The sequence below is a fragment of the Trachemys scripta genome, chromosome 1 (genome assembly GCF_013100865.1).
Source record: "Trachemys scripta elegans isolate TJP31775 chromosome 1, CAS_Tse_1.0, whole genome shotgun sequence".
Classification (NCBI taxonomy): domain Eukaryota; kingdom Metazoa; phylum Chordata; order Testudines; family Emydidae; genus Trachemys; species Trachemys scripta.
Genome location: NC_048298.1, coordinates 97,504,991 through 97,518,260, shown reverse-complemented (window position 1 = coordinate 97,518,260; position 13,270 = coordinate 97,504,991). Strand labels below are relative to the sequence as shown.

Genomic DNA, 13,270 nt, shown 5'->3' with positions numbered 1-13,270 from the left:
GAGCACCGTGCTGCGCTGCCCCCCCCCCCACAAGATTGGCCGCCCCTTACCAGGTGCTGCCCCAAGCACGAGCTTGGTTGGCTGGTGCCTGGAGCCGGCCCTGCACTAATAGACAGTCAACTACGTCTTTTCCTTTCTCTCCACCCCACCCCTGATCCATGCATGGCTCTCAATCCCTTCTGCTGAAGAGGGATTCATGCACTTCCCCCTGCTCTGGACGCTGCAGAGGCTTCTCTGCTCAGTCTGGGGTCCATGCAGAAGTATACAATGGGATAGGAGGATGCTTGTTATTCCCACTCTGACCTTGCAGAATTTATCTGGAGAAGGTAATTCAGCCCCAGCCTGGCTGTGTTACTGTTCTGTGGAGCTCCACATTCTGAAATGAAGTTTCAGAATTACAAGATGCAAATTTTCTGAAATACATTTTTTTTTTAGTTTCAAATATTTTTTTCTGTGGGAATGTCTGTCGAAATGACACCTTTTTTCCCTAAATTCTTTGGTTTCAACAAAAATTCTGTCAAAAAGAGTTTTGATGAAAAATTTCCTTCCAGCTTTCTTCTAGTAGCTAACGAGCTCTCAGAAAGCGGTGTGGTTTCAAAGGTGGCTGTGTCCCTTTAACATACGGGGATGTTTATTTAGTATGGAAAGTCATTTGGACCTATGCCCATGGACACCAGCTGAGGACCTGGTCCTTGCTCACTAGAGGTCTTATCTTGTGCCATTGGGGTCAATGGAAGTTTTGCCTGCAACATCAAGTATTAGGCCTTGTGGGAAAAATCCTTCATTTTTTTACTTAGTCTAAATCCCATTGAAGTGGGGCCCCACAAATTTAATACAATGGCTGATTTTGGACAGAGGGATATGAAGATTAATGGAATGTGCTTTGTAGACTACAGCTGTCCAAATGCATGACTATTAGAGCAGAATAACAACAGCTAATCCTCAAAAAGAGAGCAGAGGCAAATTCATCCCTGGTGCAACTCCATTGACTTCATTTGACTTTCTTGCATTTGTTCCCATGCTTCTGGAATGAAAGCTAAAACTATTATGTCAAACCTCAGGGAAAGCCTCGTGCAAAAAACATTAAGTATAGTGTTCTTTTCTAAGAGACAGACTAGTTTATGTAGTTGGTAGAGTGGTAACTGAAGTTTGTTTAAAAACTTTAGGGGATGTTTTCAGGGAGTATGGCATTGCTGAATTTTCCTGCTCAGACATGCTGTGGAAAAAACAATTCTAGAAAAGGGTGGCGGTGAGTGGGGGAATAATTATTTTAAAAACCCCAACAAATTATAGGCCTGTTGAATTCACTCTGTGTCAGCATATTATATAGTATGAACAGGGACTAGAGCTGATTTAATGCAGTACATTGAACTGTTCAGACCAAACCTGCCCAAAAGCAGCAGGTTCATATTTTTGTGTCTATTCAGGAAGCGGAGCTATTGGAGTATGGATTACAAAGATACAACCCTAAGAAGCTAACTGGGAGCAGTGTTTGCAAAATCAAAAAATACCCATTTCTCCCTCCCCCAGCACCTGTTTCTCACTGGAAGTATTCATTTTGTCATTGATTCAGATTTGAGAGCTATGGATAATGCTTTTCTTTGAATAGATTTGTCTCTTTGTTTTCTTCTTTCAGGCACATAAGGAAGGAAAGATTCAAAAACTACTTGAAACAAAGGGAGATGATCACGTGCAGGATTCCTATGACTATGATCTCATTGTCATTGGAGGGGGTTCTGGAGGTCTGGCTGCTTCCAAGGTATGAGTGACAAAATGCAAATTTATGAGCCATTGATAATTGAGCAGAATACATCCTGAACATTTCAGGTCTGAATATCTCTAATATTGTAGAGACATCAAATTAATTTTTGTTCTTTTGTGGATCTTCCAGTGCTAGTCCCAGGGGCATGGTATCCTCATTTAAAGAGACAGTTGTTCTGAAGATGAAAAGTATGAAAATGTAACAAAGTGAATATAAAATAAAACTTGACCTTTTTTCCTCTTCAAGAGCTGTTGTTAGAAAATTCTGGGAAAATATCTTGAGAGGTTTTCTTAGCATTTGGATTAAATTGCTGAGAGTATTTTAAAAGCTATTCTGAAATTATTATAAAAAAGTTTTTCTTTTTGTCTGAGATTAATATCTACCTGGGAATCTTTCTGTGTGTGTGTGTACATAGATGTTCGTGTGCGCACGCTTTTTTTTTTTTTCCATTTTTGGATCAGTCATTTTATTTTTAATGGAAGAAGTTGTATAACTTCATAGTTTCACAGACCGAAATCCTGGCCTCACTGAAATCAGTGGGAGTTTTGCTTAACTAGCTGCGAGTCCCTCATATGATGGAATATAATTAATAACGCATGAGCCAGTTGTGGTCATTCAAGATATCAGGTTTACTAGTTTGAAAAACAAATGCCACTCTTGACATCTACAGATAATGGGCTAAAGTCTGTATTCATGTATACCAGCACAACCACACAGAAGTGCAGAGGATGTGCAGAGATGTAACTGAGGGCAGTATTTGGTGCCGGGAGCCTTTATGCTGCTATAGGACATATCAGATAAATGCAGTAGAAACACATTTTTAAAGGGAGAACCAGATAAATAATGTTGTTAGAAGGATTTTAAAACAAATGGAATGTTGAGAAATTATTTAAGCAATATGACTGGCAGAAGTGGAGAGCATCAGTTCTTTAGCAGTGCCCTCAACTTACCAAATGAAACTGCATCACTTGTAGAAATCTATATGCCTGTTTTTCCCCCACCCTCTTTTCCATCTTGAGCATGTAGATTAATCCTGAAGGTTAATGATCACGTGGCCATGCCTTTGCAACTCAATTGTTATTACATAATTAAAAATGACATTGATTTTCAGCAGTGTATGATGCTATCATGTAGTATGGATATAAGTTCTAATATTTAGATATTTGTTTTGTTTAATTTGTTCTCCAGGAGGCTGCCAAGTATGGCAAGAAAGTGCTGGTGCTGGACTACGTTACTCCTACTCCTCAGGGAACTAGATGGGGTAAATTTCTGCTGAATACAGTCATGTTGTTATAAAGGGACATTTCTTATTAAAAAACTCAAATTCTATTTTAGGACAGAGCAGATTCATACATAAAACATATTCTGTTCCTCTCTTAGGTCTTGGAGGGACATGTGTAAATGTGGGTTGTATACCTAAAAAACTGATGCACCAGGCAGCTTTGCTAGGACAAGCCTTACAAGATTCACGCAAGTTTGGATGGCAGTTTGAGGAGAAAGGTATAGACATTTTTAAAAAAACGTATCTTTTAATTTTCATGTACCTCATTCAGAACTCTATCCTGCAAGGTGCTGAGCACTCCAGAACCTCTGCTGCAAAGCAATTCAGATTGTGCTAGCTTTAAGAACATGAGTGGTACCATTGAGCAGGGCCGGCTCCAGGCACCAGCCAAGCAAGCTCGTGCTTGGGGCGGCAGATTGTACGAGGGGGCATTCCGCCCAATCCTAGGGCGGCATGGCCGCTTTTTGTTGTTGTTGATGTTCCGCTCCGGCCACCCTGTAGGGGGCAGCGGCGCGGAGGAGGGGAGCACCCTGTAGCGAGCCCGGCAGGGCAGCTCGCGTCCTTCCCTCCCAGCCGAACGTAGTGGCGGGGAACCCTCCCGGCAGGCAGCACAGCGGTCGGGGCCACGTGGCAGCGCCCCGCTGAAGCCCTGGCCGCCCCCCTTCTCTCTCTCCCCTCCCCCCCGACTCCCTCCCGCTCCCCTGTGTGCAGCGCAGGGAGTCCCCCTGCACCCTGGCTCCGGCCACACCACAGGTTTTGTTGTTGTTTTTTTTTGCTTTGCCGCCTCTCTTTTTTTTTTTTTTTTTTTGCTTGGGGCGGCAAAAAAGCCAGAGCTGGCCCTGCCATTGAGTTCAGTGGATGACACACATGCTTAAATACATTGCGGGATCAGGACCGGAGTGCTCAGCATCAGGTCCTCAGTGGTGTAGTGTGAATTTTTATAGCCCCTTGATTCCTTCCAACTTTAATATAATGAACCCTACATGTCCATATATGTGGGTCTGGATTTGATGCAGGCATGCTCCCGTAAGTGGGAATATGCCGAGGCAATTCTCAAAGAGACGTAACCTGTTCATGTTTTAACAGACACCTGCTCACAACAGTTGTCAGCAGAATAATATTGATACTGAGATAAAGCTACAAGCTTCAAGGGTTAAAAAAAAATAGGAAATGACAAGATGTTGAATGGCTTGGTCGGAGCCCACTGATGGCAAAATGCTTGCCTGCCACTGTTGTTGCAGCCATGTGGTAAGCACTGTAGGTCAGACTTACCGCTACCTTATTCCAACTTTCTGCTGGTGTAACTCATTAGATTTCAGGGGGTGCACCAGGGGTGAAACAGGAGTAACACAGTGGTGAATTGGGTCCTGTGTGACTGCTGTTACGTGAGAGTCCTGTTGGAATGCTGGGGAAAATGTGGGATAGACAGGTTAAAAGCTGGACATCTTTTTGTTTCTTCAGCAGTCAAACACAGCTGGGAGACGATGACAGAAGCTGTTCAGAATTACATTGGCTCTCTCAACTGGGGCTACAGAGTGTCTTTGAGAGAGAAGAAGGTCACATATGAGAATGCTTTTGGAGAATTTGTTGGGCCGCACACAATTAAGGTACCGAATAGCACTGTGTCTTCTAGCCCTTCTTTACTATTTTTGGACAAAGATGCTTTTCTGACACACAACAATCTTCTTGTTGGTAAGAGTGTGAAATACAAACTATGTCTTGTTGCTTTGCATATAGGCAACAAATAACAAAGGAAAAGAGAAATTTTACACAGCAGAGAAATTTCTGATTGCCACTGGTGAAAGGCCGCGCTACCTGGGTGTCCCTGGAGACAAGGAATACTGCATTAGCAGGTAAAAATGGGCAAGAATGCAGAATAATCCACTATGCCTATTTTAAAATGGTCTCCTATGGTATGAGTGCTGCAGGTTGTAAGAGAGTAGGGGTGCTGAGCATGGTGCGTCATTACTCATGGCCCTGTAAAGTAACACAAGTGGAGGAGAATGGCCATGGCAGAATAATGGACCAGCAAGAACACCAGACTTAGCGTACATCACGAGGCTGTGAGCACTTAGCTATGAGACATGTTTCATGCGACCCTTTGGTAGTACTGCTCCTGGCTGACAGCAGCAGTAATTGAGGATGCCATAAATGAGAATGCCAGAATGCCCATAATTTGTATTAATTCATCAGGCCTATCTCCATCCCCATCCCCATCGCACTCATTTCCTCCCTATTCGCCTGCGCCTGGTTCAGTGCAGCTGTAGTGGTTTGTTCAAGTCGAGGAGCACTGTACACTTAGAGGAAGCCTCTCTGCACGAGTGCTGAGGAAATCCTGAGTCTGAAAGTGTTTCCACTTCTACAAGTCAGCAGTCTGTATAAACACATGCAGCGAGCTGAAGTACTGTTGACCCAAGAAATACTAGAGTTTTTGTTGTGAAACCACATGAAATTTGCCGGTCTTCTTGTCTTGTTACAACCTTGAAACTCAATCCAGGTTTCCAAAGAAGTTCATAAAATTTCATGAATTTTAGGGGTAAACGCGAACTGATTTATGACTCTGTGAAAGCCATACAAAACTTGTGGCTTTGCAAGGTTTTAACACACATCCAGGTGAAATGCAGTGGTTTCAACTGAGTTTAGCTTTTAGGTTCTTTGGCGCATGGAACCAAAGACAAAAATTATGGGCATGCAAACCTATGTGAGTCAAAACAAATAAAAGGTTTGAATAAACTCCTATGAATGGAAACAGCCAAATATCACACTTCTCTACTAACAGGAAGTGGTGAGAGTGGACATCTTTTTTATATATATTGCATACAAAAAACTGTTGAAAGAACATTAAGATTGCGAAGTCAAGCAGGCACTCAGGAGTTAGGAAATGCCAGAATAGTTTGCCTGTCAATCTCAATCTGGTCCCTTTGTGTGCATGCATTATAATACAGACTTTAATTACATGATCACATTGTTTTTTCCACAGTAGCTTTTTTAGGGAGAATCCTGCTCAGCCCCTGCAGTCCTGGGCTGGAGCATGCTTATTATAGACGGAATCCTTGGAGAATTTAGCCGCCAAACTCTAACAAATCTTTACTAAGCATGTGGAATGCATCCATTGCCAGATTTCAAGCCATTGCTCTCAAACTTCATTGCACCGTGACCCCCTTCTGACAACAAAAATTACTACACGACCCCAGGAGCAGGGACCAAAGCCTGAGTCCACCCAGGCCCCTCTGCCTGGGGTGAAGGGGGGCAATTCCAAAGCCTGTTGGGGACAAAACTGAAGCCCAAGGGTTTCTGCCTGAGGCCAGGGGCCTGTAACCAGAGCCCTGCCACCCAGGGCTGAAGCCCTTGGGCTTTGGCTTTGACCCCGGGTGGTTGGGCTTGGGCTTTGGCCCTGGGTGGTGGGGCTCGGGCTTTGGCCACAGGCTTCAGCAAGTCTAATGCCACCCCGGCAACCCCATTAAAACGGGGTCACGACCCACTTTGGGGTCCCGATCCATAGGTTGAGAACCACTGCTCTAAAGCATGGTGGAGCTAAAGCCTCTCCACAAAACAGTTGAAAGAAGTTATTTTGCCCATATTAAAAATTACGTTTTCCAACTTTCTTTCTTGGAAACAGTTGAACTGTATTTGCTGAAACATTTAAAAAAAAAAAAAAAATCCAGCCTGAAGCACACACTCATGTTGGAAAACTTCAGCCCAAACAGTTAAAGTTTAGCAAACTTATATATAACTGTAAATAGGGGCCTTTAACAGGAAGCAGCAGGAAACCTTAATTACGTGTGGACCCTATTAGCCCCACCTATAGTTATGGTTTGTGCACATTTGTTTTATTTGCATATTGGTTGTATTTTTAATATTCTGTACAACACTGAATAAAATAAAATCTTCAAAAAAGTCCAGATGGTACATTTATCTACATACTGAACCTTCTTCCTTGTGAACAGTTAACTCATTGCAACACCATTTGCAATGAGATTCAAATTTAAGAAAAGCAGACACTAAGATCTGCGCAGCTGCTTATACTTTATTGTAAACAATCCATAATTTTTTTTTTTGTAATTTGGACAAACTGAGAGGCAAACTAGAGTATTCCACATTCATTTTTGATGCTCCTAATTAGAACTTCTCTGCCACGTGTTGACCTCAGATTCCAATTATGTACATAGTGAATTCCTAGTTCTAAAGATTTCCTATTTTCGCTATAGAAAAATAGCTATCGGTTGTAAAGAATTGTCTTAAATAGTCTGTCTAATTTAATATGTTTTATTTTTTTCAGTGATGATCTCTTCTCTCTGCCTTATTGTCCAGGGAAGACCCTGGTGGTCGGAGCTTCCTACGTTGCCCTTGAATGTGCTGGATTTCTTGCAGGTCTTGGTTTGGATGTAACTGTAATGGTACGATCCATCCTTTTAAGAGGATTTGATCAGGAAATGGCAAACAAAATTGGGGAACATATGGAAGAACATGGAGTCAAGTTTATTAAAGAGTTTGTGCCAACTAAGGTAAGCTTTTTCATTGGAACATTTGAAAGCGGTATATAAACATAAATGAAAGCAATCTTCAGATTATAGTATTTTAAGAAACCTGAATTATCTAATCTTAATGACAACAAAAAAGTTTAATCCGTATTATTGGATATGCTAAAACATAAGTAAGGTTAATTTTTATTACCTTGTAACTGACTGTAGTTTTCAATTAGATAAAGTTTATAAAAATCAATCTAGTTTTATTATTTAAATTGTCTGAGGTTTTAAAATTCTTTATAAGAATTAGATTCTTTAGCCTCCTGTGCTAAAATATTGTTGGAAATGAAGGTCCTGATTCTGCAAACATTTAATGCACATGCTTAACTTTGACTATGTGAATAGTTCCAGTGAAGTTAGCAGCACTATTCACATACTCAGAATTAAGCATATGCATAAGTTTTTGCAGAACTGGGGCCAATGCATCGAAAGCATTCACATTACATGAGGCTAAACTGAATGCCAGTTTCAGTTTGTAACATGCTTACTGCAGTACCTAATGTTTACTACCCAGTAGAGTCAAGGGAGCTATCCTTGGATATTAACTACTAAGTATGGTAGTAAGTATTTGCAGCATAATGCCTTAAATTTGCAAGGTGACAAGAAAATTCTTTTCACTGTGCAATAAAAAGAAGAATGTTTATCTGATTATTTTATTGAAAATAGTGTAAAAAAGTCAAATACCAACCACCTTGCAGTTTAGTCCCCAATCCTGCAAATAATTACACGTGTCTGTCTTTACTCATATGTAGTGTTTGCAGGATGGGGATCCCCAGATATGGACTCCTGCACTTGTGGCTTTAACGGAACTATGTGTGGGCATTGGGATCCACACCATAAGATGCCAATGCAGGACTGGGGCCTAACTGTAAAAATATACAATTGTATCTTTACAGTGTAAGATAATGGTTAAAATAAGGCAACAAAAAGGTCCTGATTTGGCAAAGCACGTAAGCACATGCTTAACTTTGACTTTATGCATATGAGTAAGCCTGGTAAAGTTTAAGCATATTCTTAGATGAATTAAGGCCATAAAAAGGACCCATTATACTACATATAGAGCTTTTTTGTCCTTTATGTAAAGTTACTATCAAAGACCAGGGCGGGTGCCAACAGAACTTTGCTTAATGATTAGGGTTTAATTATTATAAAACGGGAAAGGAATTACGAAACAACTTCCATTAGGTGCTACAGCCAATACATTATAATGTTTTAGGTGTTCAAGGATTAAAAATTAAATAAAATGCATTCCATTCTTTTCACTCTTAGCTCACCGGGGGGTAGGCTTAAAAAACAAGTGTGTGTGTGGGGGGGGGAATTGCCAATTTCTATTGTGTAAACTCACCCTGTTCTCATAAAGGATAAGAGATTTATCCCGAAAGGTTAGAGTGGAGATTGCAAGGAATTTTCTGTTCTTATTCATGCATAAACTGTAGCAATCCCTAGGCATATGAAAAAGAGAGAGCCAAATGTTTAGCTTCTAATTGCTCCATATTTAGTGCAGCAGTTTTTATTGGACCCGATCCTACAAGATGCTGAGCCTTCCTGCAAAGTGCTGAGTACTCTCCACTCCCATTGAAGTCACAAGTGCTCAGCACACTGCAGGATTGAGCCCATTCTGCATTACTTGCAGAATATATTTTTGACTGTTGCATACTGTGTCTCTGCTACCTTGCCATTGACTTCAGTGGGAGCCGGATTCAGCCCTGTATCCATTCAGGAATATCCTTTGACATTAAAGTCTCAGATGGTTGGGCAGATTTTCAGCAGCCATCTTCCTTGTTTTTCTTTTTGGCACTGTGTTTGAAGTTATGTACATTCCATTTTAGTATCAAGCCTTGTGTTGACTGTTGTGAGACAGCGGATGCATCAACCTAAATCAGTGGTTTTCAAACTGTGCGTCACGACCCAGTACTGGGTTGCGGAATGTAAGGCACTGGGTCGCAGTGGCTCTGGTGAGCACCGCCGACCGGGCTGTTAAAAGTCCCGTCGGTGGTGCTGCCCAGCTAAGGCAGGCTAGTCCCTACCTGCTCCGACACCGTACTGCGCCCCAGAAGTGGCCAGCAGCAGGTCTGGCTCCTAGGTGGGGGGGGGCCACGGGGCTGCGCATGCTGCCCCGCCCTGAGCACCAGCTCCGCACTCTCATTGGCTGGTTCCCGGCCAATGGGAGCTGGGGGTGGCAGTGCCTGCAGGCGAGAGCCATGCAGAGCCGCTTGCGTGCCTCCGCCTAGGAGCCGGACCTACTGTTGGCCGCATCCAGGGCGCATCATGGTCCGTGGTGCCAGGACAGGCAGGAAGCCTGCCTTAGCACCCCTGCTGCACCATGGACCAGGAGCTGCCCAAGGTAAGCCCGCGTCCCTGCCCCAGCCCTGACCCCCCCCAACCCAGAGCCCCCTTCTGCACCCCAAACCCCTCATCCCCAGACCCACCCCAGACCCTTCACCTCCAGTCCAGAGCCCTGACCCCCTCCCACACCCAACCCCCTGCCCCAGCCCAGAGCCCCCTCCAACACACTGAACCTCACTCTGCAGCCCTCACCCCCGCACTCCAACCCTTTGTCCCAGCCCTAAGCCCCCCCCCACAGCCCAAACCCCTCATCTCCAGCTCCATTGGGTCGCAGGTATCAACAATTTTCTTCAACTGGGTCGCCAGAAAAAAAGTTTGAAAACCATTGCCCTAAATAATACTGTGCTGATTCAATGCAACCTGTAAAATGGGTCCAGTGGCACAAAGATTTTAAGAAATTGTTAGGAAAAAATTGCCTTTTCTGTGCCTAAATACTGTAATATAAAATAATCACGAGAACAGTTGTTACAGTTTATTATTTTGGGTTGCTAGGTAATTATGCAGTAAAACTGTCCCTGAAAATTTCATACCATGGTAAAGGGCTAGATTGTGTTTTATAAACCGCCCCAGGTCAGAGGCAGCATGGAGCCTCACAGCCTCTGGGGAAGCACAGAAAGGGATTGTACTTTAGGAGGCACAGTCTTTCACATGGCTCAGAGTGTACTTTAGGAGGCACTGTCTTTCACTCTGTTATGCTAGGGTGAAAACAGCTGCAGCCTTAGCATTTTACTCCTGCATATCTCCCATTTGGAAAGTAAAGCTTAATTTTCAAATATTGTAGGTCGAACGGATTGAGGAAGGAACTCCTGGCAAATTGAAAGTCATAGCCCAGTCCACAGACGGCAGGGAAATAATTGAAGGGGAATACAACACTGTAAGTAATTCATAATGGTGCCTTCACATTGATAAAGAAGAGCATGGAAAAACCTTTCAGTGAACATTAAGATTTAGAGCTGCTGGAGAGATCTTCTGGAGATTGAAGTGGTTTTTATTATTCAGGCCTTGTCTACACTACTGCGGTAAGTTGACTTATTCATGTAGCTGGAGTTGACATAGCTTAAGTCAACTTACCGCGGTGTCTATGCTCTTCCATTGACTTACCTTATTCTTCTCATTCTGGTGGAGTACCTGAGTCGACCGGAGAGCGCTGTGCGGTTGATTTTAGCAGGTCTTCACTAGACCCGGTAAATGGATTCCTGTTGCATTGATTGCAGCAGCACTGATCCCCGGTAAATATAGACGTGGCCTCAATGTCAAGATGTGTTTCCTGTATATCTGCAACAGATGGTGAGTAAAATTTGCAAAAGCACTTAAATGGCATAAGAGCATGAGTCCCACTGACTTTCAAGGGAACTTGGGCTGCTTGAGCCACTTAGGTGCTTTGAAAACTTTACTCATTAGGTTTTAGGGAGTACAGGGGTCTGCACGTGTGGAGCCACTTGCAGGATTTGGCCCTAAGGAGTTACCCACAATAAACTATTGGTAAAGGAGGATACATAATGGCTTCTACTACAGCTGCAGCATGCTACTGCAATATTAGCATACAACAGATGGACTCTGTAAAAAACAGACACAAGTAAACCTGGTCCCTTCTCAAGACCAACTGGTGAAACAACACTTACATGAAATCACCCAATGTCTAATGCAGTGGTCCCCAAACTTTTTACCTCATGCCTCCCGCTTGCTCCTGTCCATGTTTCCACCCTCCCCCCCGGGACTGGGAGCGGGGCCACGACTGTGTGTGTGGGGGGAAGAGGGGGAGGGAGGGAGAATGTGGACAGGAGTAAGAGGGCTAAGGCTGGGGCAAAGCTGGGGGTGGGGCCAAGAGTGGAGCCCTGGGTGTGGGGCTGGCGGCTGGAACCCCAGGTACAGGGCAGGCAGCAGGGCATAGGGTCGGCAGTGGGGTGTGGAGCCAGTAGCCAGTGCTGAGGTCAGGAGCGAAGGTGGATGGAGCTCCCTCCTCGCCCCCTGTGGGGGATGACCTGGGCCTCAGCCACCCCTTCCCCCGAACATTCCTCTGCGCCCCCCGAGGGGCGGGACATGCCCCACAGTTTGCTGACCTCTGGCCTAATGGCTAGGCTAAAGGACAGCTAGGGAAAGCTCTACTTATTTATATAATGACAAAACTAAAATAGTATATTTGTGTGTGTGTGTGTATTATATATATTTGATTGTTGCCCTTTTCCCCTCACTTTTTTGCATGCCACTCATTTTCTTAGGCCCTGATCCTGAAAAGACTTATGTACACAAAGTCAATGAGACTACTTACAGTGCATAAAGTTAAGCCTTGTGAGATCCGGGCCTTGGATTATAAGTGCTTGATGGCACAGACTTGTCTACCTCAATGTATGCACAGAGCCTCTGTGTATCTCAGTGTATCACACTGGGGCCTCTGGGTACTACCATAATACAAATGTTTAATAATAATTGTGCTGTGTGACATTAATTACTTACTTCCCTTTTTTTCTGACTTATGCTAGTGGGAAGCCCAGGTCTCAAAACTTGAGCCATCTCTTCATAGAGAAAGCTGCTGATTTCCCACCACCAATACCCCTCCACTGACTATATCACCTTAACCTCTCCTTCTCGAGGGCTGTCATCCCATTTAGGACCAATGAGCTGATGTGTCAGCTCAGTTAAGAATGTAATCAGTTACTCTGCTGGAGAACTAAATTTAGCTGAACCATCTGGTAGTATTACATATCTGATGTGCTCAGTCACCCAGCAGGGATGAGAGGGAGTTTTTGAACGTGTCTTCAACAGTTCTTAGTGGTTGGATGTGTGACATTGTGAGGGCTGAAGCAACTCCTTGATCATAGTTGCAGATCTTGAGGGACCCTTTTTTGGGAATCTACCATGCTCAAAGAGGTGGCCAGTTGATGGGATAGGTGAAGAATTTCACCTGGCCTGGCCAACATTCTGAGCAGATGCTTGTGTGGAGGTAAGAGATAAGTCCTCTTTGACAATCATCTTGCTTAGGGGACATATCTAGATATAGCTGCTTGGGCTTCCAGAGCCAAAACAAAAAGAGGGGACCGTTTTGCTCTCTTCTTATTTGCCAATGCCTTTGAGTTTCCTAATTAAGGAAGCCTTTCATTAAAGAACTGTTGCAGAGTCACGTCTTGATTTTTTTTTAAAAAGTGTCATAATATCTGTATCACAGATGAGAGAATGGAGAGACAGGATCTGATCTGCATTTGGGGATGTTTTCTTGAGGGAAGATATTTAGCTGGGCTTAATGCTAAAAATATCAGCTGGCACCATTAGCTCATGAAAGAGGCAGGGATTGTCTCTAACTTGGTGCTTGTGCAGTGCTTTGCACAGTGGGATTCTGATTGGGCCTCTGGCTACTAC

At 43.6% G+C, this 13,270-nt stretch overlaps 1 protein-coding gene across 1 annotated transcript in view; it reads left to right on the top strand.

Moving 5' to 3' along the window:
- TXNRD1 (thioredoxin reductase 1) overlaps positions 1–13,270 on the top strand; it is a 58,714-nt gene that overhangs the window by 24,354 nt on the left and 21,090 nt on the right. Inside the window, exons 5-11 of the mRNA XM_034778461.1 lie at positions 1,637–1,759; positions 2,951–3,023; positions 3,143–3,262; positions 4,506–4,651; positions 4,782–4,897; positions 7,324–7,549; positions 10,698–10,790. Coding sequence (XP_034634352.1) covers positions 1,637–1,759; positions 2,951–3,023; positions 3,143–3,262; positions 4,506–4,651; positions 4,782–4,897; positions 7,324–7,549; positions 10,698–10,790 — 897 coding nt within the window. The remainder of the gene's footprint in view (positions 1–1,636; positions 1,760–2,950; positions 3,024–3,142; positions 3,263–4,505; positions 4,652–4,781; positions 4,898–7,323; positions 7,550–10,697; positions 10,791–13,270) is intronic.